The sequence below is a fragment of the Bombus huntii genome, chromosome 1, assembly GCF_024542735.1.
Source record: "Bombus huntii isolate Logan2020A chromosome 1, iyBomHunt1.1, whole genome shotgun sequence".
In the NCBI taxonomy this organism is placed as follows: domain Eukaryota; kingdom Metazoa; phylum Arthropoda; class Insecta; order Hymenoptera; family Apidae; genus Bombus; species Bombus huntii.
Window position 1 is genome coordinate 10,472,644 of NC_066238.1, and position 27,385 is coordinate 10,500,028.

At 33.8% G+C, this 27,385-nt stretch overlaps 3 protein-coding genes and 1 long non-coding RNA gene across 20 annotated transcripts in view; 3 read left to right on the plus strand and 1 right to left on the minus strand.

The window, feature by feature from the left end:
• LOC126863805 (circadian locomoter output cycles protein kaput-like) overlaps positions 1-6,742 on the plus strand; it is a 93,234-nt gene extending 86,492 nt beyond the window's left edge. For 5 of the 7 annotated variants that reach the window (XM_050614375.1, XM_050614384.1, XM_050614355.1 and 2 more), the window contains 8 exons: positions 351-611; positions 712-862; positions 953-1,064; positions 1,215-2,433; positions 2,709-2,759; positions 2,847-2,890; positions 3,035-3,187; positions 3,278-6,742. In XM_050614375.1, coding sequence (XP_050470332.1) covers positions 351-611; positions 712-862; positions 953-1,064; positions 1,215-2,433; positions 2,709-2,759; positions 2,847-2,890; positions 3,035-3,187; positions 3,278-3,364 — 2,078 coding nt within the window. In that variant the 3' untranslated portion in view covers positions 3,365-6,742. Of the gene's footprint in view, positions 1-350; positions 612-711; positions 863-952; positions 1,065-1,214; positions 2,478-2,708; positions 2,760-2,846; positions 2,891-3,034; positions 3,188-3,277 lie in introns of those variants that run through there. The other 2 variants (XM_050614365.1, XR_007688989.1) reach the window with 2 other exon arrangements.
• Positions 6,743-7,976: 1,234 nt separating this feature from the next.
• On the minus strand, positions 7,977-17,510 carry LOC126863942 (JNK-interacting protein 1). Of its 6 annotated transcripts, XR_007689028.1 has the most exons (9): positions 17,361-17,504; positions 14,858-15,082; positions 13,547-13,788; positions 12,581-12,856; positions 12,239-12,391; positions 11,748-12,028; positions 11,472-11,650; positions 9,211-11,031; positions 7,977-9,177 (listed from the first exon to the last, which is right to left on the minus strand). XR_007689028.1 is itself a non-coding variant. In XM_050614739.1 (8 exons), the coding sequence occupies exons 2-8, from the start codon at positions 15,003-15,005 to the stop codon at positions 10,959-10,961; spliced, it is 1,302 nt and encodes a 433-aa protein (XP_050470696.1). In that variant the 5' UTR covers positions 15,006-15,082; positions 17,361-17,510; the 3' UTR covers positions 7,977-10,958. The 6 variants fall into 6 exon arrangements, 5 of the variants coding, with proteins under 5 accessions (XP_050470696.1, XP_050470686.1, XP_050470668.1 ...); XM_050614739.1 differs by having other exon boundaries at positions 7,977-11,031; positions 13,547-13,750; positions 14,870-15,082; positions 17,361-17,510; XM_050614729.1 differs by having other exon boundaries at positions 7,977-11,031; positions 13,547-13,767; positions 14,870-15,082.
• Positions 13,795-15,021, plus strand: LOC126864061 (uncharacterized). Its single transcript, XR_007689046.1, has 2 exons — positions 13,795-14,239; positions 14,831-15,021. It is a non-coding gene; the product is annotated as an uncharacterized LOC126864061 (long non-coding RNA).
• On the plus strand, positions 17,490-27,103 carry LOC126863883 (tryptophan 5-hydroxylase 1). Of its 6 annotated transcripts, none has more exons than XM_050614614.1 (16): positions 17,740-17,958; positions 18,962-19,205; positions 19,282-21,838; positions 22,050-22,770; positions 22,827-22,956; positions 23,252-23,356; positions 23,717-23,930; positions 24,201-24,304; positions 24,402-24,469; positions 24,561-24,611; positions 25,207-25,305; positions 25,383-25,429; positions 25,517-25,652; positions 25,844-25,970; positions 26,181-26,410; positions 26,549-27,103. In XM_050614614.1, the coding sequence occupies exons 5-16, from the start codon at positions 22,858-22,860 to the stop codon at positions 26,889-26,891; spliced, it is 1,623 nt and encodes a 540-aa protein (XP_050470571.1). In that variant the 5' UTR covers positions 17,740-17,958; positions 18,962-19,205; positions 19,282-21,838; positions 22,050-22,770; positions 22,827-22,857; the 3' UTR covers positions 26,892-27,103. The 6 variants fall into 6 exon arrangements, with proteins under 6 accessions (XP_050470545.1, XP_050470571.1, XP_050470526.1 ...); XM_050614569.1 differs by having other exon boundaries at positions 22,840-22,956; XM_050614597.1 differs by having other exon boundaries at positions 19,282-21,104; positions 21,543-21,838; positions 22,050-22,956.
• The last annotated feature ends 282 nt before the right edge of the window (positions 27,104-27,385 follow it).

Sequence of the window (27,385 nt, forward strand, 5' to 3'; positions counted from 1 at the left end):
TTATATTTGAATACTATTCGTTGCTTTCCAATTGTTACCTCACGTTTTTCAATGATACCGTACGAGCAGAATTATATGGAAATCTGGAAGAAAAGATCTATTGCACATTTTGGTGAAAGTTGAATTAACAGCAAAGTATGAGACTCTGTTGATCGTTTTAATAAACACAAGTAGCAGATACTTTCCTGACCAGAAGAAACACATTAGACTTTTGAAACTAGCGGAGCAGTGTAGCTTAGAAAACACTTATTTCCAAAATGTATTAAATCGTGCTTTAGTCGCTGGACCATTCGATTCCATGCAATTTGTATTAAACGGAAGATACCAAGGATTCTAATCTTCTTTTACAGAAATCACATCAACCAGCAACGATATCGTTTTTGTGGGTGTAGCGAGATTGTTGATGAGGCGGCCCATTACCAAAATATCGATCATAGACGCGAATAAGGACGAGTATATCACTCGACATTTGGTGGACGGCCGGATCATTTACTGCGATCACAGGATATCGGTAGTGGCTGGTTACTTATCAGAGGAGGTGTCGGGTATGAGCGCCTTCGGTTTCATGCACATGGACGATCGTATCTGGGCGATGGTTGCACTACGTCAAAGTGAGTAGAAAAGCTTGCATTTTTTGCAATCCTGCATTTTTCTTCTCATTTTCTTCAGTAATTATTTTACGTTTCGTTAATTAATATAATAAATTTATAGTGTACGATCGCGCGGAGACTTGCGGATCATCCTGCTATAGACTAACTTCGAAAACGGGCGAATCCATTTATTTACGCACTCATGGATATCTAGAAGTAGATAAGGATTCGCAAATCGCAGTGTCTTTCGTATGCATAAACACATTAGTATCGTAAGTATCGCGGTATATCTCTGGGATGACGCGAATTTTTCTTTTCTTAAATTTGTTACAAACAAATTTATGGTATGGCTATTACGATAGGGAGGAAGAGGGTGTCAAGCTAATGAATCAAATGAAGAAGAGATTTTCTGCTACGATCTCTGAGACTATGAGAGCAATGATTCAGAATGGTGACGATGCATCGATCGACTTGGTAATTTACTTTATAAATTTATGCGTAACGAATGATATAAGATTACATGATATAATGATAATGAATGATATAAGATAAAGAAATGGAAGAATATCATTGAACTAAAATAATTATTAGAAAATTATTAGAAATATTTAATCATACTTGCAGGGTTCAGATTCGCAACACTCGAGAAGTAGTGTGGAGGATCCCTCGCAACTAGAGGATGCAATTACGTATCTAGTTAGCGATTTATCGTCGCCTCTTCCGGAGGATCGCCTCACAGCATCGCCTATGCCAAACGAACAATACGTAAAGGCTGCAATGATTTCGCAACATTTACCGCCAGCTGCTGCTCAAGCTCGGAAACTGGGCATTAAAAAGATCAATCATTATTTGATGGTACAAGGCAAAGGAAGTCGGAATCAAAAACAAGAGTCAAAAGCAAATAATAATAAACACGATTCCAAAGAGAGGCAAGACAAATCAAAGTCACCTGAAGAAAAAATAACGCTACGTGAAGTAACAAAACAGCACAATCTTCATGATAATTCACAAGACAACCAGAGTTCACCACAAATGAACAGCATAATCACCACAAATGAGTCGACTGCAGAAACATATATAAGTACCCAACGAGATTCTGGAATGTCTCATCTTGAGGCCTCTCAGAATGTGAATATTTTGAGTCCTACTGCTGCAGCTGTCAAAGTCTCCACAAATGTTTCAAATTCGCATAATCTATGTAAAATTAAAGTTGAACGTAACATGGATACATCAACCGTGGATTCATACATAAGTACTCAACGAGATTCTGGGATGTCTCATTTTGAGGTCTCTCAGAATGTGGATATTTTGAGTCCTACTGCAGCTATCAAGAACCCCAAAAATGTTTCAAGTTCGCATAATCTATGTAAAATTAAAGTTGAACATAACATAGATGCTTATACGCATCAACAGAAGCCTGTGATGGATTATGTTGAAAATAATGTCGATAACAATATTACATCTGACTCGAAGAATCTTCCACTGAAGAGGATATATAGCGACGAAGATACTAATACAAGTTGTAGTAAAAAAAGACACAGTAACGTCCCTTACGCGTCATCTGACTCAAGCGACGATCAACAGAACGTTTCATGCAAGTCTTTTATTGACCAGGAATTTTCAGAACATTCATCGGACTTCAATCAGTACAGCAATATAAATCCTCAGTCGATAAATGTTGCGGAATCTCCGAATTCAATTTTAAACGACGTCGTTATCGATTATGAACAACAGGTGGATTCTAGCGTACCGTTTATATCCCCACATTTGGATGACGAATTTAACCGCCTTCAGGATCTGAAGGACGATCCGTTGCTGAATCCAGGCCTGGGCGCAAATCCAGGTACCGAACTGAGTAAAGTAACGCTGCATTCATCTACAAACAAAGTAAACAAACAAATTATGTATATTGCAAACAGTGGGTGATACTTTTTTCCATTTATATTTCAATCGTATTTTGTTCAAAATATGAAAAGCTTTCTGATAAAATTCTATAATTTTAAAATGGCAAAAATATGTACACTTAAATGTCCAAATCTTTCTCTTATATCTATTACTTTTGTGGTTTTTTTTGTTTACGTTAGGTTTCAATAAATGATAATTTAAAATCTTTTCCAGATATTATAATGAAAATAATTGATGATTTAAGATATGTACCGATTCTTGAAAGTAAGTATATATATACTTATTTATTATACAATATAAATACGTATCTAGGTGAATTTTTCAAATTACTTTTTTTTTTTAATATTTCAGATCCCTTCAATGAAACGCAAGTACAACAACTACCTGATAACAATGTAAGTGTAGATTGTTAAAAATGTTTGGTATAGTATTACAGAATATATATCGATTATTCCGAAAGTCGTCCAAAGCCAAAAGGCACGGACTAAGAATAAATAAAATAAAATAAAATATATCGATTATTATTAATTTTATAATAGATTATCAATAAAGAGATAAAAAGGAAACATCTCCAACTCATGAATAGCATAGCATTACAAGAATCGGAGCTCAATAATATAGAAAGAGACCTGAAAAATCCAGTTTTACGAGCAAAAAGGGAAAGTTTAACACCACAAATGGGATCCATACAGGTATGGATAAAAAAACAATTTCTAATTATAATCTTCTTAATGCACTTTATTTTTAAAAAATTAATCGCAACTTTTTATTTTGAATTTTAGGCAGAACATAATAAGCAGAAACAAATTCTTGAAACACTACAACAAGATCATATGCAAATAAACATAAAACACAATATTGGTGTATAAAAATTTTCGGGAATGCCTACAACACAGTTTCAAAAATACTTCTAAATTTAGCAAATTGTTCCTTTAAGAAGGAAAGTTTTATTTCACCAAGGTCATAATAATTAAAAGATAAGTATACTGAGAAGAAGTATACAGTTGGTAATGATGTGCGTCTTGTTGCACATCCATCGCACTGAATATTCCAATGAAGTTTACAATAACTTATTCGTCTATCAATGACACAACGATAAAGTGAAAGAACATGTAATAACAATCCAACAATATAGCGAGGTCGATTTCCGTTCTATGATTTAAGAAGAGATAATAATATTTATTATCAGAGACATCTAGTGAAAATAAAGTGTCAGTTGAAAGAATTTCAATATTTTGTTTTCAAATTGAACTAAGAAGAAAAAGCATTGCAAGTAGAAAACAAACTATTTAATTAAGATACTTTACGTCGTGTGTATGCAGAATTTTTAAAACGCACTACACATCGCCTAATGTTTGGCGTAAACATGAACAATTTATGTATTGTAAGTGGTGAGCGTGTTTTACATTTTTCAAGGTCCAGTGTTGCGCAGTTTTCAAATTTTATCATAGTAAACTTGTGTATAGTGTAAAACCAATTTTGGATGGACACACTATTTCTTTAGCCTTCAGGACCGTTTGTGCTCACCCGTTGTTCTCGATTGAGAACGAAAACTATTTCTACGTCGAATAGACTAGAATATGTATATGTATGAATGGATTTCAACAATTCTGTTTAAATTGTACTAATTATCGAAATTCGATTTAATCTATACTAATAAAAGCAAGATGGTAGTACAAAATTTCTGTTTTGAACGAAAAAAACTATGTCTTTAAAAAAGAATATATTATAAAAGGAATATTAGATACATAATTGTATGTAGCTTTTATTATTGTTACTTGAAAATAGTAACAATCACATATTAACTATAAACGTTTCGACTCTTATCGATTTCTTTTTTTCCTAAAACAATTTCTAAAATTGTGTGGATTGCTTATTATTTCTCTATTCATGTATATACTACTTGTGACATACATATGCACTTTTAAGCATTTGACGCATTAACTCGTTATTTTTACAAATTTTTTGAGAGAGTTCAATTCCATTGTACATATACGTAAATCAATGTTATATTTCGTGTTTGCGATCGTCATTTATGACGAACTTTTAGATTTTATTGGTCTCATTATCCATCCATAAGTAGCATAATCAGGCAAATGAATTTGCCATTGAATGTAAAAAGAATGTTAAAATATACAAAATGAAATTGTGCACAGGAAAAATTATACATTATGGACGTATTCAATACATATGAATAATATGTATATCATTTTAGTCCCATTTTCCTATGTACAAGTATCAATAAGGCTGATAGATTGTAAATAAGAATTTCGAATATTTTATTGATCGTATTACCGATTAAGGAAATACGTTTCCTTTTAGGCCGTTTTCTTCTGTTCTTTGTGTATTGTTCATCATTCATTCATGTTGTATATCTATTTACAGTTCATGTGCTATTTCTTAAATACACTAAAGAGTTTTTCATGCTCCTACCTACTGATACGAGTTATGATGATAGGTAGGATTTTAGAGTCGTAATTTACAAATAATCTTCTAATGTTCATGCAACCATCACCCCTTTTTTAACGTAAATTCGTATTTTGAAATATGACGACAAAGCATTGTACAAATGATATTTTTTAAAGTAACAATATTCGAGTAGACTCAAATCAGAGAATACAATTTATATTATTTTATGTGCTTGATGACTTAGCAAAAGTTAATATAGATTATGTATTTATCCTGATTATCTTTGAACGATGCTTTGTACAAATAAGATTTATGAAATTACGAAAAAAGGGTAATTATCTGCGTATAATTATCTACATATATGTGTATACATCATGTTCATTGTAAAAAAAATGATCGTTAACTCGTTTTTATGTCATTGACATCGATGTCAAGCGTATTGAGGTAGATCGTCGTTCTATTTTCATTTTCATCTAGCGTTATGATATATAAATGTATAATATATTAAGAAAAGTATAATATATTAAGATATAAACTATGCTCATTTTTATGGTTAAGAGAGTTCGACTATTCTTACCTCATGATCGCTTGACGTTGATAAGAATCTAAACTTTTTTACATACTATCATACTGTTAGTAAAGATATAAATGATCCCGCGTGTAATCATTATATTATGGGGGTGTTTAGTTAAGTGAATGGCAGATTTTCCAATTTGTCATTATCATCATAGTACAAATAGCAAATTTAAAGTGTCTATGTTTAGTGTCACTCTTGATCCCTTTAATTTATCAAGCAAATTGTTCATATGTTTTATGATTCTTGGTGATGCATTTTGTGCTTAGCCACCGTGCTCATGTTTTGTATGTCTAAAAAAAGTATGCATAGAAATGATATTTCTACAATTAATTGTTATTGAACCAATTACAAATTGGTTAATTTATGTAGTATCTATTATATCTTGTTAATTAAAAATATTATAATACATATAAGTGACTTTTATGTGTTTCTTGAAGCCTTGTAATAAGATAACAATATATAATTCGTATTTATATGAACATTTATTAATGGCAGTGAAAGAATATGTAATAGTCATTTGGTATGAAAGAAAATTACAAACCTGCCTCATCAAATAGAAATCAAAATCTTTACTCGATCAGAAAATATGTTACAAAATGAACAAAACGTGACATAAACAGATGGCACTACAGGATTCGCTATATATTTAATCTTATAATACTGTAAATACTACCTTTATTATATTTTATACTCTGCTGTTTGCACATTAGTGATTTTTACAATTTCTTTCTGTAAGATAACATAGCACAATTCAAAACGATTGTGTTATACATCCTTCTTGTACATTTCTATACATATATCTTTACAAGTAAAATGACAATTTTCGAATTATTGTATGATCGAATTACAATATTGATTTGCTGTGCAAGCAATGTCAAAAATTTTTATGTAAAGCGATCGTCTCTCCGTAATCTTGTTTGTAAAAATGGAAACGAAGAAGAAGAGAGATAGAGAGAGGGAGAGAGAGAGGGAGAAAACGAGAAAGAAAGGAGGAAAAAGAAAGTTGAACTTTATGATGACAGTATTACGCTTCTGCGTAAGGTAACCGCATAGTAATATATTAATCATTACTTTTTAGAAATACTGAAAACTAATAATTTAAATTAAAATCTCCATCATGCAATATGTGAGTCGTTTTCTATTGTCAGATATATATATATATATTCTTCTTTTTTTTCTTTTTTCAAGCTTGCACAGTTGTACTTTGACACGAAAATTGGAAATATTAGTTCCTATTCTTTTTCTCATTTCACTATGTAATGAAATAAAAACGACACATATATTCGCATTCGTATTGTGTGTACAGAATTAATTACCGACTAAGCATCATTGTACAGGCTAATTTAGCTTTTAACTTCGGTGCTCTCGAAAACTTATCGAACACTATGTAAATTTCGCCGTAGCTATTAGGATACCTGCGAATGTAATTCGCTTTTTATGAGCTTCTTTGAAGAGAAATGCGCCTCCAAATTATACTACACTTTGCACATTACATGAAAGCATAATAAAAGTTATATAACTGTTTAATTACAGTTATCGTATATCTTTATTAAGTACTTTCACATTCATATATGTATATGACCTGAATGCTTTTATATTAATTTTATATCCACGTTTTTATGTATATATATTTATACTCAATTCGAATATGTTAATATTGGTGAATGATAATCAAAGCAAGGTGTTGAGAATTATAAGAAACTTGTAATATTGGAGGTGTATAGCTCTTCGTAGATTGCCAAAGAATGATAGAAAATATAACTGAATTCCGTTTCTCTGTTTTTTCAAATTGAGAGAAAGAATTGATATTACTGTGCACGATGAGGAGATTCATGCAGAAATTTATAAAAATGTTTACAGTCGCGTTGTTCAGTGCAGCATAGATATTGAAATGAATGAATCTAAAGACAAGAGTTTACCATGTATACAAACATTAATTTCGAGGGACTCGTTTTCCGCTGTTTAATGAAACAAAATTAAAGCAAAAAAGATGTTAAACATGATTGAATTAAATTTTTGTCTTTTTGTTTACATGATTAGCATTAAAAATTGGTCTTAAGATTGTATATCTAGTAGATCGCATTCTTGCAGTAATCATTTCCTAATTTTTGTTTCCAAATAAATTAAATATGATTAAATGATAATACAAAAACGAAATACATATATAGAGAAGCATAAATAATGGGATGAAAAAAAGATAAATTCTTAGTATATTCAATACTGAAATATAACGATTGGAATAATGTACACGTATAACTTGTGTCAAGACTGAATTATCAAGACTTTGTAGAAAGCATAACATTTTTGTAAATAATACTGCCTGGGATAAATATATGTAGAAATTATATGAAAAAATTGCAAACATTGCAACCCTCGTTCAAATATGTATTTTAATCCTAATGTCCTGTCTATTTCATAGCATCGATATGCGTTCCTCAGTATATTTAATTGTTTCAATAAAAACAAAACAGAAAGTACAGTAAGATAATAAAATATTTAAAATGATAAGTTTATATTTATTACATAACAGGATCTTAAAGTAACTGCAAGACTGGCCGCCCTGCAAAGTATTACAGACATTATCACATTAAACACTGTCAACATAACTAACAGTATTTCTTCATGTTCTTGCTGGACTGTGATTATTTTCCTGCTAGTTTATAACACATTATTTGTCCCCATAGAATTCTGCTATTCTTAAACATTCTGTTGTTCTCTTGTTTTTCTTTTCTTTGCTTTTTTCTTCTTAGCATTCATCTAACTAAGAAATAAGTAAAGAGTTCTGCTAAGCATATAGGATTCATTTAGATCAGAACAATTGTCAGAAAAGAACAATTTGGCCAGCGCTTCCAATGTAGGTATGTACATACTTATAGTACACGAACGAACAAAGCGTGTATGTTTGGTAACTTGGTAAACAAGGCATTTTGCCCATTTACCTTATCATGAAATTAAAAAAGAAAGAAAAAATCACGATCGATAACGAGGATTCATTCCTCTGTATAGCTATTGAAAAGTTGCAACCTTAATTTATGATTTTTTATCGAGTGAAGGTTCTAATCGAATTCCCAATCGAATATCTCGACGACGAAAACATCGAAAAACTTCAAATCGAAAGATAGAACGATAAATATAGGTTCCACTTTCCATAAATGATCAACGGTAATATTTCCTTTTCTTCCTTTTGTCATAAGTAAATCCTTTTTAATCAAGTTTTAAAGGTAACGGACATAAATGTAGTCAAAGTATGGTTTTTTGCATCACGCACCTTTTTATTCTAACTCGACGATGCAGTTCATGAAAAAATTCAAGAGTAAGTAATAATGAGTTATACACACGCGGATGATATTAATTTGTACCTGTATGAGAAAATAATCGTAAAGGCACGATACTCGAGGCGATCTCAATCAAAGGCACGTATATTTGATAGACGATGGTGCAGACAAGAGTCTCTTAGTAATGAGTAAGCACTGCAGTTTGTCTCTCAATTTTTATTCAACATACTGTGTGTAACTGAGTTGTTCAATACGTGTACAGCGTGGATCAAATCCCAAGCACGTAATCATCTAAACTAAATGACACCTATAACGAGACTGATTCATTTTTAACATATACAGAAAAAAAAAGAAACTCGAAGAGCAATATTAGTAATTGTATTGGTTGCTACATATAAAATGTCGTTTTTTTCAAATAAAACTTTAACAATATGTAATTTCTTCAAAATACCACATATTTAATTCAAGTAATTTCCACATGATTCATTATCTATTATTTATTATTTTAGGTTTATGAGAATTATCAGTTCTAAAATTCAAAAGGTCTTGAGGTGAAGCTGTTACAATTTCTTTTAAGATGAAATAGGGAATATCACGTCCTTCTCCAAATGGTAAATACATATATGTATACAGTAGCTTTTATGGTATATAAGAAAATTATACGAATATTATAATTATTCGTGACGGCCAATAATAAGGTTGTGATGTTTTAAATATGTAAATCGTCTTAACGTTACATATACTTGATTTATAATAAATTTCCTCTTCTTATTTGTAGTTGATAATTGGCATTAAGACAAAATTTAATGGGCATCCCATCAACGACATTTCATATGCACCAATCTAAGAGTATTTTCGTTGACAAAAGCGATACAACGAAGGATGTCAAAGAATTTTCGAATTACGAGACTTATCATGAGACTCACGATCGAACATTATAATAAGTATGGTACAAATTAATAATCGCGACTGTTTTATATATACCTTTCATTCTTATTCATTGTTTATATTTATAGATCGACCTTTTATCGTTCGGTGCGTGCGATTTGATTCGTACTGCATGAAAGTTCGCGAAACGCTGTAACGCAGTACAATCGATAATAATAATCAAGATTCAGGGAGGCCAATGTGCGTTTCAATCGTCGTTTTGCGATTCGAATCATCCGGAGGTCGCGGAATCGAATAAGATCGTAAAACGTTAAAGCCTTATCGTTTACAACGCAATCTATAATTAACGATTCTTTCAGAAAGAAAGATAGAAAAATAGACGTGTCTCTAAATACGATACGATAATAATATCTCTTGGCGCGTTTGGAGATCGTTTCCTTTCCTTTTTCTTTTTTGAAGAAAACGATATTCTTTCGTTGCCACGATTTAAACGTAATTCGGAGCAAATTCGAAACGTTTATACGGTTGAAAGCAATGAATCGGTCGTTCTACACGCGCACGACAAAAGAAATTCAAACTGAAATTTTGTTCGCTACCATTTTTTTTATTCTGAAATAAAATGTTGGAACGATCCACACTATTGTCGGTTTTGTCTCGTTCTATGTGTCGCTATACGGATATCTTGGTCGAAGGATCGAAAGGTTAACGATTAATTCTTATCTGGTAAGTAATTAGTGTACGTTATTCAAATATTAAAGATTTTTCACCCGGAGTTTAAGTCGCCGCATCCCATCGTAGTAACAAAACGTAATGAAAGCGAGGAAAAATGATTTCGCGACTAATGAAATTGCCTCACAGGAACTATGGATTGATTCGTGCATAAATGGAAAGTGGTGAAGGCAGGATGGATGGATGAGATAATGGAAAACGGTCGAGATCTGTAGAAATGATAAATTAAAAAATATATAAATAATAGATTAAATTTAATAATTAATAAAAAACAAGAAATATAAATAATAAATTGAATATGTGGAAACAATAGATGGCATTGAATAATCGGTCCCGACGTGACGCTTCCCGAAATTGCTCGATACATACAGATATATGTACATACATATAGGTCTACATACAGGTAAGTACTTATGTGTACATGTATATGCATATATGTATATGTACATAAATTGGGTGTTTGATTCGCGTCTATCATTTTTCTTTTATAATATCTACAACTAAGGGCAGTATGTACAAGGGACAAAGGAATGTGAGATTTATCTTTTCCTCCGTAGCCGCTATACGACAGGCCAGCAGTACAATCTATTCGATATAGATATCCTCTATCGGGAAAGCAGTCTCGATGAACTTCGTGTAGAACCGATGGAAAGCACGCCTACGAAAGAAAACATAATATACTTACATATCAGTAACCTTTTTAACAATCGTAGGTGGTTTGAAACGAACGTTGGTTTATACGGTGGCTTATAATGTTCAATGAAAAGAACAATTTAAATTACATAACGTTACGGCCGATAAAGAAAAATTTGTTTTAATTCAGTCGTGAAATTAACCCCTTGTCCTTTAATTACAAGAATGATTTAGTTGGTTCATGACTAAACAGTAACTATTTATTGCTATAATACAACTTTTATTTAACATTTTCGGTCTAAGGAATTGAAACTGAAGATAGAATTCTGAACGTAATCTATCTTTATTGAATCAAGAAAGGAATTCTCATGAGTACGATTTTATGTTGTGAGTAAAGGGGTTAAATGAAATTATGAATTATAATAAAAACAAATTGACAATAAGAAAGTACAGGGAAATGCATACCCGACGGCTTCGGCAACGGGCCTCGTAGATTCTTGACCGATGAAAACGTGGCAAGCGAACCTTTGCAAGGTAGGATGCTTCGTGATGAAGCCGAGGTAGCGATGATCACGAGGATGAAACGCGCAAAATGAAACATTCTTAAGCGAGTAGAAATAATCGTGACAGGGTCCTTGATTCTTCTGCAAAAACATAGCGTACCATTTGTTTAAAAGAAAAGGAAAGAATAGATACGATGGAGAAGGAAATTTAAGAAGAACTTTTAAATCTTGAATATACCCGTGGTTTACTTCTATCGACCATTCGAAGACCCTGATCGGACACTTCCAAGATACAGCTTTGTGAAACGGGAGATTCTTGCGAGTTTCCGACAATTCTTCGAACTGCTTGACAAACGACACCAGTGCCTTTATGCGCCAATGTCTCCACAGATCCCAAATAACCAAGAAGGTATCTTTCCCTCTTCACCTTCGGCGCCGAGGGATCAAAGTCACTGTAATCCATGTCGACCGCGTAAGCCGAGGGGAAGATACCTTGGCGACCTGTTCTCAGATTCACACCTTCAATACGAACACAAACATATAAACATATATCAATCATTACTAACAAGTTCATTGTCATTGATGTTCTTTAACTTGAATTTCAGATTGTTCAACATTATGTCATAAGAAGAGTTTCCTTGATCTTATCTAGGAATAATTAAAATTTTGTGTGATTGCTCAAGATAAAGAACGGGTTGGTCAAACCTAAGAGTCAAAGAATATTCGAACCTTCACACCATAGATCGTCAGCCTCTTTCTGAACGTAAATAGGATCACCGATTTCGAGGTCGATCTCATCATGATGTCTTGGTACGAATTTGTGCAATCCTCGATGCGTCGCCTCCAACAGCTCTAATTGAGTAAAAGGCACACCACCGCTTCCTTCGAAGCAACACGGAAACAAATATAATGGAAATTATAATGTAAAATTGTATTGAAAGTTGCAATGAACAATGACATTTCATCGTATGAGAAACAAATAGAAACTCTTAGCACGAAACACACGACCAAGTAAAACTAAGTAAAATATTTATATATAATTTACGAGAATGATATCGAGGAAAAAATCACCTGGTGTACTACTCGGCGAAACAGAGTCAGTGTTCTGTAACGTGTTACAGGGAATCGGCGACACACTTTTCGGTCCATTTTCCGGCGAATGGGCAGTGGAATGACCACTGTCAGTAGCCATTCGCTCGCTGTCAGGTGAACTATCCTCATGACGAAGCCTCGAGTGACATTTTCGTAAGACTAAATGCGGCCGGCTAGAACTCGAACCAGTTGCTGCATTCAATTCATCTGCCAGAGACGATGACGACTGCGTAGACGTCTGACCGATAGACAGAGCTAAAAAAAAAGTAAATATTTTACAAAACAAATAAATTTATTCAAGCAATTTGAATAATTAATAAATGGCTACCTTCTTCCTGAATGAGCAGGTACTTCAAATCATGTAAATTTAACATGTTTAATTTTCATGTATAAACAATGATAGACTACTCATAATGCGTTCGACGCATATTAGTACAAATGTGATCACAGGTCAATAAGTCTCAGTTATATGTATCTTCAACAAGTGACGTGACGTAAGTTAGATGTCATTATGGATTTTCTTTGGTTGCGGTCGTCGATTCTGCGGTTGAATGCATGGTATCGTCAAGATCAGTGAATCAAAACAGGTGATGAGAAACGCAAAAGATAAGGCTGATTCGCGATGGATCGTGTTACACATTGAGGGTCACGTTGCCAAGGTATCATAGCGTAACAATCTTTTCCTCACTGACCTTTTATAGTATAAAATATCGTAGCAATTTTATTGTATATCTATTATAACCTATCTTTTTGATTTACAAAGGAATGGAAGAAAAAACCATGAACAAAGCTGAATTGTCTCTGATAAACTATTATGACTGCTACAGTTCTATAATACGTAATTTAAGAAGGATTTAATAGTTACTGGGTGATATTATGTCTAAAGGGTTAAACATATGTATATGTATATATGTATATCGATATTTACAGTTTTAAGTTTCTTACATTTCTTCGTTTTAGGAATTTCCGGTAATCTCCGACGTCTGCGCTCGGTGCTACCACTTCCAGGACGATTCGAGGGTACATGTTCAGGTGTCGGCCAGGAACTCAGACTCGAACAGGAATCCCCGACGTCGCTGACTACGCTATCTCTACCACCGTTACCGGTTCCGGCAGCGCTACCTCCACCAGGGCCCGGTCCACCGACGCCTGCCGATCGACCCCTGCTGCTCAGTCCACCGAACAAGCTAATGTCACCCAAGGGTAGTCGTGTAGTGAGCTAAGCTACCTTTCACCATGCCATTTAAAGTGTGTAGATTTTACTTTCTTTTTCTCTCTAATTGGGTTTCCACAATAGTGAGTGCCACTAATAAATTCCCATCACGATTGAGAACGGATAACAAAATTTGTTTCTTTACACAAAAGCACCACGACACTCGTATCCTTGCATGCTTATATCTTTTCTGTTTAATCAATCAGCGGAATGGTCATTCGTTTTTCCTTTTTATTGTAATAAATTTCATTTCATTTGTCGGTCTATATCGCACGCAATTTCAGATCCTATCGCGTATAGTGCCTGATGTTATGTAATCTGTTCTCAATGCTTTAACGACAGGGGGAGATCATTTCTTCAGGAGATGCAAGAGGATACACAGATGACACTGGAACGCACTGCACGAGTCACTATCCTAGTCATAAGTAAATCGACGTGCAAATTTGCCTTTACCATAGTAGCATTTCTAAAATTAAAAAAATATCGATAGCTTTTTTTCTTGGAAAGAATAACGAGTGCTTAAAAATAATTGTAACCTTGTACATCTATAAAGATTTAATTGGAAATGTTTAAATTAATAGAGGAACAAAAACTTCTTGCATGCAGAAATTACAAGAAGTTGCATTCAAAGAGGAAACATAGATGCACGACTAAATTTAAATTTGAATTTAAACAGGCCATCTAAATTGTTTAATATCAAACGACACGTAATTTATTGAACATGACATATGGTTGGAAATAATTAGAGGCTTGCCTACTCATTTCGAAAATTATAACTAAAATTCAATCTATTCTTTGAGTTAATTTCTCATGAGCAAGGAGTCCTCTGATTATCTCGAACAAAATTCAAGACGAGTTAGTTAAAATTGCCACTTTGATTTACGCTTATATCAATATCATTATAATTTTTAGAGGAAAATTCTGACTTAAACAAAAATTGCACGATCTCTCGATAATTTTTCAATTCCACAGTCTTGAATCAGAAATATTGATCTATGGAATTTATATGTTCGCAGGCCAAAAGAGAAGTAGTGTGCACTTACGATGTTACCAACCTAAAGTCGCTATCAGCGACGATGGAACAGTTGTGATCGAGATCTTCGCTATCGTCACCGGAAGTGTGTCCGCTCTGATTCTCGTGCCGATGAATGACCACCACTTCCTCGTCCTCGGAATCGCCTGCGACTCCATCGCAAGATCTCTCGACCTCTGGGTCGCTATCCTGCGACGAGGTCGGTGAATCGTCTATCATCACATCGTGAACGAGCCTGTTTTCAGTAATAGTTCGCAGTATTAATTATTGAAATTGATCATTTAAAATATAAAACTTTTAAGAGCAAAGATCAAATGTTACTAATGTTCTTACCAAACACCAGCAATGATCATTATATTAAATTCTTGATTAATTTTAGAGGCAAAGAGTGAGACACGAAGAAGTTTTAAGCGTGAAACTAAGAAATTGAGAAAGCAGGAGGATGATATTAACAGAATGAGAATGTAATGATAACAGGAGCTGTATCTGGAAAGTCTATGTTTGTATGTACCAAGGAATCGACTATACAACTGTTAGTGAATCTTATATCATGTAAATGAATGATATATTCTTTAGATTAATTTTTCTACTAAATAATTAAATGTTTTATAATATAAAAATGACGTTCTTGTTATACAACGGATAATATGAAAGGTATATTTTCGTTTCTAGGGAATAAGTAAGATCTTTTATGTCATATTCAACGAATATCAGAATCAATTGAAACTTTCTAACAAAAATAATATGTCGTGTTTTAATACGTCTTCTGTTAAAGTATTATCTATTTAAAAAGCAAGTGAATCAAAGTTGACAGATCGGAAATGCTAGGAAACGTTTCGCGACTAAGAAATACTCGGATACCATTGTCCAACAGGTAAACGACGTGTTATTTTAATCTTGTGGTTTGCGGTATATGTATACGTATCTTCTACAAACTTCAATGTTCATATCGCCCAACAGTTATATGAAAAATTATATTTTATTTTTCTGGAAAATATAACGGTTGTTTTATAAATATAATTATTTATTATTATCGAAAACGGAGAGATGGTCAGTCATTTTAAATCCGATTCTATTTACGAACCTCGAAACTTATAATCAATTCGTTGCTGTAAAGAAATGGGGACGACAGATTAGATAATTAACGATAAAAACTGAGTCGTGACTGGTCCATTAATAGCGCGTGCTTGTTTTGTACAAAAGGCAAGTAATCATGACTGACAGCTAAAGTGGAAATCGTTTCACGTATACGATAGACTCCAATTGATTTTATTTCATTCTATCTTGCCATTGTATCGAGTATCGTTGACCGTAAATAAATAAAATTTTTACGCACATTTTGCATTTTCAAATCACGGTTGATCACTTGCGAAAATACCATTTGATTTATAGATTTGACTTATTAGTAGCAATAAAGAAGATACTTCATTTTTATATTTTTGTGTTTAAGATCTCTACATTAATTCGTTATTTTTTATGATTAAAATAGACAAAGTAAAAGGATGTTATTTATACACTTGTAAAAGTAAAAAGGAAAAATCTTATAATAGTAAATCAAAGATGACATATAACGTTAAAAACGGTAAAGTAATATTTGATTTAATCATAATATCAGTTTAATAAAATATTAAATTTGTAGCTTTTCTTATTTCTAAAACGATAACATTTGGCAAGTGTCGTATATACTGCATTCTTCCGCACTGAATTTATTTCACAGACAGGGAACAGCATCGACCGCGCCTCCACAGTGTATCTTTTTGATGCACTTATACCTTACCCCTTTAATCTCCTCCCGAATGTGCGATTCATCGGGTCGAAACCTACTCCCTAAGCAATAAAATCCTAACGCAACTCGACTCGAAATGTATTGAATTAATCATCAGTTACAGAAACGAGCTACAAAAACACAATGACGCTTTTCCGTAATGGTTAAAATTTTGCAATGACGAAGCTATGTCAGACCAGATTAATAAAAAGGCCACAAGTATTTCTACAAGAAAGTAATCGTACTACTACAAGTTAAATCAAGAGGGTTGCTTTTCTTCCCATTGTAATCACATACAATTAATTCCCAATTTCACAATTGCTACAATAGACATGCTATATCATAGACGTTCATTTACACCGAACGTTGCCAATTAATTTCATCTCGTCTCTACTATTTTTACAGCTCCTTACAGCTCGACCCTAAAAAACACGATCACCTACTATACTGTCAGAAGCCTTGTCACAGTGTCGATAGCGCAACCCCTATTTAAGGAGGTGTACTTTTACGTCAAAGATCGTCCTAATTCAGTCATCGTAGCAAAAGCCAACATGTTCAAAAATCTACCTTTCTAATAAAACAAGGAAAAAGGAAGACTCTACAAATAGAATGTCCCATCGACGTGTCACCGATGTGCGTTTCACGCCATCCTTTCTAACGATTCGCCTTCAAACGTCAGAGACATCGCACGTTGTACAGGAATATATTCGGAAAGGCAAAACAGGAGAATGGAACGCCATGTACTCACGTGTAATTGGAAAGTGGTGCCTTGAGATGCTGCGGAAGCCTCTCGAAATAGTGTCGAAATTCCTCAAATTCGGTATCGGCCATTCTGCAACAGCCAGCGAAAAACAGACGGCGTGGGGTCGGTCCTGAAGGCGGCCGTGACGGCCTGATGGAGAGCTGCTCGGCGACCCCCGGAAAACCGTTAGGGCCAAGATGTCGCTGACGTTGGGGACGACGTCGGTCGAGTACCACCGCTTCGACGCTACTCGCGACGCCCTATTGATTCCTGCGTGGTAAGCGTCGCGCACACCCCCGCGTGCACTCGATGATTTTCCGTGAACGCGCCGCCAGGAAATCGAACGGGAGAAGCCAGCCGGCCGAATGTAAGCCGAAACGCCTTGGCGAACCATAGCTCCTCGATTTAATATTTCAATCGAGCTGACCCGATCCGAACTGACGACCTTGAAACGCGCAAAACCAAAAATATCGACACACCATGTACTGAGATCTAACGACCAGTTTTTTACTTCGAAACAGGAGGGTAAATTTCCCTTCGATGGAGCGGTTTGCTTTCGTTAATGAGAAACCTTTTAACGCGTTCGACGTCCACTATAAATTGTGTATGTACGTAGAAGGAGCGTGTTTCTTCAGGGGATCTTAGAATCGTGGCTTTTTTTATTTTTATATTTTTTAGTATGATGAGAAATTTGATTTTTACAGACATGTAACGATAAACTATTTTTGTGTAAAATGATTTCTTTTGTTTTATGACGAGGATTATTGCTATCATTCGTTGAATTATGCGATTTTCTGAGTCGACGAAATGTAGTATATCGCTACAAGCTAACATTGAATTTATAATTATGAGTATTCATGTTCTAATTACACATACACGTCTTCAAAATAATAACTTTGATAATATGAAAATGCATAAAACTCATAATTTGACGATCGGAAGAAAAAACGTGCATTTTAATGCGATTTTTAATGAATTCATACCAAAAGCGCTTATCTTAAAGTTCAATCCACTTAGGAATTAAGAAAACCGTCATCCATAAATAGATCACCTTTGAACTGCCAAAATGGTGGCAAGTCAAGAGCGTTAATTTTTTATATTGGTTGGAAAGATGTATAGAGTAGCAAATTCCAGAAGGAAACGTTCTACGTGTCCTACATTCGAATACTATATTCTCGAATTATGTTTGTATGGGGATATCAGAAGTATATTTTAGGACGCATAGTAGTGAAGTATAGACTTAATGAAAACGAACTGTAGTAGAAGGGGAAGTTGAGATGAACGATCCAGGAAGAGTAATTAATGCCGGTTAATCGAGTTAAGGAAGTTGCGAGCGCTTGAAGTTTAGTGAAACACCTTGCGAGCGACCTTGCGTTTCTTCTCGATTTCCTGAATCAGAATCCTTAGCGTTTGAAGATTTCGTTATTTAGTTATATAAAATACAATTGGCAAGGAAACAGCACGACAGTTTGCATTCGATTCGCGCCTAAGATTAAATTTGTTCGTAAATCTGCCTATAAAGTAACAATATCGTTTTCAATCTATTTGATTGTAAAATGTTTTCTTTTTTCTACCGTATCTTGACTTTTATTCGTCTTCTCGTGCAGCCAACTTCTTCCTTTGAATCACTCGTGCTGAGAATGCGCTCCAAGAGGATCTTCCTGTCTGCAAACAGCGAATACTCATCGTCTTGTCCTTACTTAGTTGCCTATTTTTCACTAATCGATTAAATGGTTTGAAGAAGCCGATTTGTATTAAGACTTCAATAGAAGAATTAAGAAGAAAGTAGAGACTCAATTTATATGGAAACTGATGATAAAATGATGATAACGGGCGATTTTTTCACAATAGGTAAATAAAAAGTTGTGTATTTTACATAATAATGTGTTCATCACTTTTGTACATACTAAAAGCTATATTATTTCAGGATATCGATTATACGTACCACAATAATCCAAGGATTATAACATTTTATAAACATTTAATATCCATACTAGGATATATTAATTCGATAACTTTGGAATTATCCGTTTTCGAAATAACTATTTTAATCTTAAAAACTTACAAAAGCTTCGTACTTTGAATTAAGTTGCTGATGACATGGAAAGGAGATGGTATGTAAGCATACAGAAGAAGAAATGAGAAGTAGTGATTTTGTTGCATAAGATCTTGTGTCTGGAAGGTTACAAAAGCAACAAGTTTGTATCTTCATTAAGACGTCTTGCAATATATATTATATTTTTCAAACTTGGCTACAGATTCTAATTTTCAACTTGTTTAATTCGTCTCATTTTAATCTGGCACGTTAAAATGATCGAAGAAGTAGGGAAAGATACAGAAGAATCCATCGAATCCAAACTACGACACATTTTTTGCGATAGAATGTAGTATTTGAAAAAAGTGGTGAAGGTTTAAAGAGACGGTTTCGATGATTAGCCCTCCGTAAGCAAACTGGGTCGTTGACAACCCAAGCGAGATTTCACTCTTGAATTTCTTCGAAACGAATTCTTATTTCTATTGGGTAAAGTTTCAAATGTTTGACTTAACGAGCGATTATAATGTAATATAACGTAATATATATACGTTGATAAGTATAGACCTCTTATAAGCTTTCCAGACTTTATAGAAGCCTAGAACAATAACAAAGATTAGGCTTACATATAAATGACCCAGTTTGCCAACCCAAGCCAATCTTGCTTCTTCCAACGGAGTATTAAATTTATATTACACTAACCATAAATAAAATATTAGTTATATTTAAGAAACCATCGAATTGATCTACGCGTTCAATATTTAAAGTTTAGTATAAAAATATTAAGATGCTTGCATTGATTTTTTATTAAAGTAATATTCATGAAATTGACATTAGTTTCGAACAAAATCTATATTATTATCGTAAGTTGTTTGATAGATCCATAAAGACGAAATATATGTATGCATACATGGCTCGCACGCCTTTCCAAGGAAACATATTTATAGATCCTGGCACTAAACAAGAAAAAAGAAGGGGTATCGACCAATTTAATCCGTGTGCTTAGAAAACAAGTTGTTATAATTATATCGTCGATGTTGTACAAAAATTTGTATAAAGGATTTCGTTTCTTAGATAAAGATCGAATTGGTACTTTGTGTTTCAACGATATCTTAATCTTAAAGTTATTAGTAAAACAACAGAAGCAAATTACAAATGTTGAACTTTGGGCTCAAAGGACGACAGTATGATAAGAGATATCATGCTTTGTAGAATCTCTGTGAATGGGAAGTGAATTTGGCGATACGGGTAAAGGATGAATAGTACAATAATTATTTATGTTCATACGACATATACTACATGGACCGCCCAAAAATAAAATTTTTATCGAGTATAGAAAGATACGAAAAATTAAAAAATTTAACATAAAATAGGAATAAGTATCCAAGCTGATATTATGACTACAGCACTTATCTTTTTTTTGTGTTACAGTACTATAATTATACATATGTTAATATTTCATAATTATGCAATTAGATGCAAAAAAGATAAGTATTTACACAAATGCCAGAATATCATCTTTTTTTTTAATATCACAAGTATAAATGCATATGTATCTTTATATTTACTCTTATTATAAAGAAATTTTTTAAATAACCATAATAACAATCACAGAACTGTTAAGTGAGAGCCTTACTGAAGAGTCCATACTAGTAGATCTTGGACGAAACACTCACTTTCTCTCTTCTCTCATTGTGTCTAAGGTATAGGTCTCTTAGGTGAGAGAACAATCACAGAAAAAAAAATTAATTAACAAATGTAACAGCCATTCTCAGTTTAGGCTCACTTAAATATATGAAACAACACGGAAGTATCGAAAAGAAACTTTGTACAATGTAGTAAAATATTTTCTGCAAAAAGCAAAACTATCTTACTAAAAGCTTTCGATTTTTTGTCAAGATTCCATCGGTACTTTTAATTATTCTCGTGTTACTAAAGTAACACAGTCTCAACACCTTAACACTTTAAACAACAGAATGTATCGAAAATCGATGCGACCGATTGTTTCAGCAAAACATTATAACACAGTGTCTCTTATCTACTAGTTAAATCTCGCTATTTATCAATATTGCCTGACAAAATAATCCAAAAGATATTTTCCGCGACGATTTAGTGACTGGCAGACGGGGCAGATAAACGAAAGATTCTCTCCGCAGATCGAACGATACTCTCAATTCTCTTAATGCCAGAGGAACGCTCGGTATAATTCAACAAGGGTGCTAGCTGATAGTCGTAAGTGATGGACATTGGTAATGTGCTGCATCTGCTTTGCCACGAGGCGGAGGAGTGTTCTCGGCTGTTCGAGCTTTTATTAAACAGCCTCTTTGTTCTGTGGAAAAGATACACAAAAGCGAGAATGATTGTCTCGTTGAAAAAAAGAAACGGAAAAGAACGAAAAAAATTAAATTCTCCGAAGAAGATTACACTTCTCTAAAAGCACTTCTCCATTTAGGTATGTGGTTCACACTCACTCGCGATATCGTTTCACAATATTTTCACAATCGTGGATTTAGTAATTCAGAAATGTTAATAATACGATAAATTGCGTAACATTTTCTACGACACGTCGTCTATTACAGACATATACTTGCTGATATTTAATAACAATTGAAACGTGTGCCCCGTTATTAACTTATGACTAACAACATTATATATTTAAACAGAAAAATAAATATCGAGAAAGAAATCCGAAAAATCTTCGATGATGTAATTGTTACCAAAACAAAGTCAAAGTCGAAGGGAGTATCACGAGTTGCTAAATGAACGCGGAAAAGCGTGAACTCGGTAAATCGATGGTTGGATTCGTGTCTTTTCCATGGTAGACTAATTTCACTTGGCCCAGAAACTCTGAGTATAAACGTATGGTGCGGATGGGAGGGAAGAAATCTTTGGAGAATAGCGAAGAGGGGTACCGAAAGAAAAGTATAACATCCCTGTTTCGAAGACCTTGCAATCTCTTCTCCCCATTCACCGTTGCTAGTTCTTGCGCCACCCACATTTCGTGCACTCCAGTGACGTCACACAGAATACATCGTGGAACCGGCACAGTTGCCGTTAAATGGGGTGAGCCAACACTCCTCTTCAACCCCATGAAAAGTCTTATCCGACCAATGGGGGAACTTCGTACTACTGTGCGTCGACCAATCGCGAACAGATCGTCATTGAGAAGGACACGTACACGGAGGGGACCGAGGTCTTAAGAAGAGCAGAAGACACTGGTACCGGGACACTGTCGCACGCGGTGCTTAGAGGGACGATTCATTGGATTAACAGCTATTGCCGATTCCGTCGAGAGAAACTGTTTCAGTGTTATCCAAGTTCAACATTTAGATAGATTTTTAAATAGAAATACCTACTTGCATCGTTCGATTGATTTTCTTATTGGTGAGCGAAAATATTATATGTTACAGTATAGATAGAAAATTTTGTTGAAAAATTAGAAAGTTTGTTCAGTTTGAATCGAGGATCAGTATGAGTGGTTCCGGAAAGGGCCTTCTCGGGGTGTGGCTATACAGAAGAGGCGAACACTGGGCCATTAAAGAAGGAAGTCCCATACATAAGTCGAGCGATGTGCGTTGATTTTTGAACTGTTGTTACAAAATATAAAATGCCTTTTTTAACTCGTTGTTCTTTCTTCTTCGACAAATTCATGTTCCGAGTTTCTTAATTGTTCCAAGCTGGAGCAATCTTTCTAATCCTCCTTTTCTTGAGACCTTTTCTCGTACCTATATGTATTTCATTCTTAAGATTATTACGTGACTTAAGACAATGTAGAAAATCGAAGCAAATAACGAGGGAAAAAAGGCGGTTGGGTGTGTGGTAAAAGTTAAACGTAACGCATGGATATGTTCTCTCATTCGTTCAGATCCCCATGGTCGAACGGAAATCAAACAGCGATAATAAAAATTCTGTCGTTTTTTCCTTGAAAAACCAAATCGGTGGCTTGGCACGAGCTCTGCAAGTTTTTCAGGTATGATGTTTAACGATATTACACAGGGCCTAATATCCACCCACTCTCACGCACGTCTGTCTCACCCACGTTAGGGTCAGAAAGGAAATAGAATTTTGAAAATTTATTCTTGCATACATATAAATAATAATACATTTTTTAATCTGTCATTTTTCATAAAAATATGTTAACATTACTTTATTAACACTTACATTTCTTTAAAAATCGATATTTGATTATTTACCAACTACAGAATCCTTATAGACAATAAAGATATCTGTAACATCTTTTTAAAGTGTCCTCTAACATTAGAAACATTAGAATGCGTAGAAACTTTCATGAAAATGTACCAATGTATTTTTAAATCAATATTCCGTAAAGGACCTGGGTGTGAATGTTATTCATATCGAGTCACGGAAATCATTGCGTCGCGGCTCCGAATTCGAAATTCTCGTCGATGTTGAATGTGATTCGAAAAGAATGGAACAGTTGACGAGGATGTTGAGCCGAGAAGTCGCTGCCATTAATTTGGCACAGTACGAGCAAACAGGAAATATTCCTCATGCTCCATCACTTTCCGCCGCTCCGAGTTTTGGTAAGTCGTCAATAGATTTTATTTCTTCGTTAAATATCATTTTACATTGTTTAAATTTTGTACTTAAACTTCTAACTTTTTTACTATCAATTAGAAGTTTATAATACCTACTATTAATTTTTACTATAAATTTAAAATTTAAACGATCATTTCATCGAACGATAATTCTTTTAGAGCAATTTCGTTGAATGATCTTTTACAATCAAAATCACTTTGAAAATAAAAAACTTTCCTGAACCAACAAGTGCTGATCATGTTCAAACTTTATAGATTTCAGCGAAGTAGATATGCCCTGGTTTCCACGAAAAATATCGGATCTAGATCAAGCTCAAAATGTGCTCATGTACGGATCCGAATTAGACGCGGATCATCCAGTACGTTTCGGTTTTCAAACACTGTTCTCTCTTGTTAAATACGTAGTACCTAAGATATATGCAACATTATATAATACGTTTAATTCAATATTTCCAGGGCTTTAAAGACCCGGTGTATCGCAAACGTCGTGTGCAATTCGCGGATATCGCAAACAATTACAGATAGTACGTTAAAAAAAAATCAACGATCTTTTACGAAAAAAAATATAATTATCAATTACGATATAAAACACTACTAACATTAATTTTCTTTTAGTGGTCAACCAATTCCTCGCGTTCAATACACGCCAGAGGAGATCAGAACTTGGTTCGTAAATTTACATCAATGCGTTACGTATTTTCTTTTTTTTTTTTTTATTTGTTAAAAAGATGTTTTAACATTGTTCCGATAAAAATAAATATGTTCGTTGTGTGTATGAAGTTTCTGATAAAACTTTCGCTCATTGCAAGAAATCTTCGTACGTGCTTCGACAAACATGAAAGCAATCTATGACGGAGAAGAACAAATTCTTTTGATAACTTCGCAAGATTTCCCTTCAATTACGAAACGATATCCTAGTTCTACCAGTATAACAAGGAAAGTTTCAACTTCACCCGTCGCCTACGGGACGTATGAATCAGCCAAGATTGGCCCGCGTTGAATGCACTCCTTAATTGTCCTTATTTAATTTATCCTCGCGATCTTCGAGTGACTTCCCTAATACGATTTTCTCCAGATGTGTATACGAGAAGCGTGGATAAGTAATCTAGTTTCGTTGAAACCTACGAGACATATTCAAGAATGAGAAGATTTAACGCCAATTAATTTAAAACTTAACATCATCGTTAATAATATTTATAAATAATTCTTTGCAATTTTATGTTCTTAAAATTTATCAATGAATAACATTCGTTTTCTATAGGGGAACCGTTTTCCGCGAATTGCATCAGCTTTATCAAAAACATGCTTGTAAGGAATATCTGGAAAATTGGCCAAAACTGGAGAAATACTGTGGCTATAGGTAAAGATTCTTCTGAGGATTAAATCAAATGATATCAAACATAATTAATTTAAATAAATTTCATATTTGATCGACAGAGAGGATAATATACCACAGTTGCAAGATGTAAACGTTTTCTTGAAACGTAAGTATACGATTAATGATAATAGAATTATTTTAATTAGAAATGAATGAAAAATAAACAAATACAATTTGTCTATGATACTATTAGGAACAACTGGATTTCAACTTCGACCCGTAGCAGGCTACCTTACACCAAGAGATTTTTTGGCCGGTCTTGCTTTTCGAGTATTTCATTGTACACAATACATTCGACATTCATCCGATCCTTTTTATACGCCTGAACCGTGAGTAATTTAAAAGTGTATAAATCATATCAAATAACATAAATATGTTGTACATACAGCAAATAGATAATATAGATAAAAGTAAAGCTAGATAAAATTAAAGAATAAAAATAAAGCTGTAAACATATTTTCTTACCATTTCTTCTTTGTATTTTTCCTTTTTTCTTTTAACTCTATTGAATTATTTATAGGGACTGCTGTCACGAATTGTTAGGGCACATGCCGCTTCTGGCGAATCCAAGTTTCGCACAATTCTCGCAGGAACTTGGACTTGCTTCGCTTGGAGCTTCGGACGAGGACATCAATAAATTGGCTACTGTAAGTGTTCTATGCTCCAGGTAGTTTCTTACTTTCATCAAAAATTTATAAAAGCTCATTTCACGAGTGTAAAGAACGTCATATTAAAGAAATTAATATTTATAAATAAGAAGAAAATTCAGAAAACAAGAAGATTGTATTTTGTTTTAGTTTTAATTGTAGAAGTCATTAACTATGTTGAGCTCGTCCTTGTTTTATTTTTGTTTTTAGCTTTATTTCTTTACGGTGGAATTTGGATTATGCAAGCAAGATGGTATACTTCGCGTTTACGGAGCTGGTTTATTGTCTTCTGTCGCGGAACTGAAACATGCTGTGTCCGTTCCCGAGAAGACGTTCCGATTCGATCCAGAAGTGACTTGCAAGCAAGAATGCATCATTACCGCGTTTCAAAATGCGTACTATTACACGGATAGCTTTGAAGAAGCAAAAGAAAAAATGCGGTAATGTTGTACATACTTTATTCTTCCGAAATTCTAAAATATTAAAATATAATAAAAATATTCCAAAATTCTAAAATATTGAAATAAAAATACAATAAAAAAGAAGGTTGTAAAAGGAATATCAATTTCTGCTTTTAGAACATTTGCGAACCAAATACAACGACCATTTGGATTACGCTATAATCCCTACACTCAATCAGTGGAAGTTCTCACGGACGCTCAAAAAATCACGGCGGTAGTCAGTGAACTTAGGGGTGACCTCTGTATCGTCTCAAATGCCCTAAAGAAGATACACGAACAGGATGATACGGTGGACGTTGAGAGGATAACCAGCCTTTTAACGCAAGGTATCGAATTACCTCAAGATTCTTCGTCTTCTGACAGCGATGTTGATAGAAGTCCTAATGTCGAGTCGCCTGAGAAACCAATAAAAAATCAGAATAAAAACTATTCTTCTGACAATATTGTTGTTAACTCATGAACGTTATTTCTGTAAACGTAGTTTGCGAATAGAACTATCAAAATTAGAAATTATGATTGTACGTATACAATTATAGAGTTTAGCAATATGTATATGAAATATGCACAGTTGTCTATGCTTGTAGAAAACGATATTTAAATTAGAAGATTACTAAAGTTGCACTGAGTAGAATGAAAATGAATAAAAAATTATGTGAAGTATAGTAATCAAAAGTTTTAATATACTAACATATTTACTTTCATCATAAAATATCCTGTTACGTGTGAATCGTATTGTTTTAAAAAACTCGTCTGATTTTCTCTTTGATACGGTCTATAACATGTTTTTTGATATTAACAATTATCTTTTTTTGCTTTATCGAGATCCCTGCGACAAATACGTATCAACAATCGATAAATAAAATTCAAAAATTTATAGTTAGCATCTTATTTCTTTTATTTATCAAACATCAAAATATCATGATTATTTTTGTAATATATTAATTTCATATATTG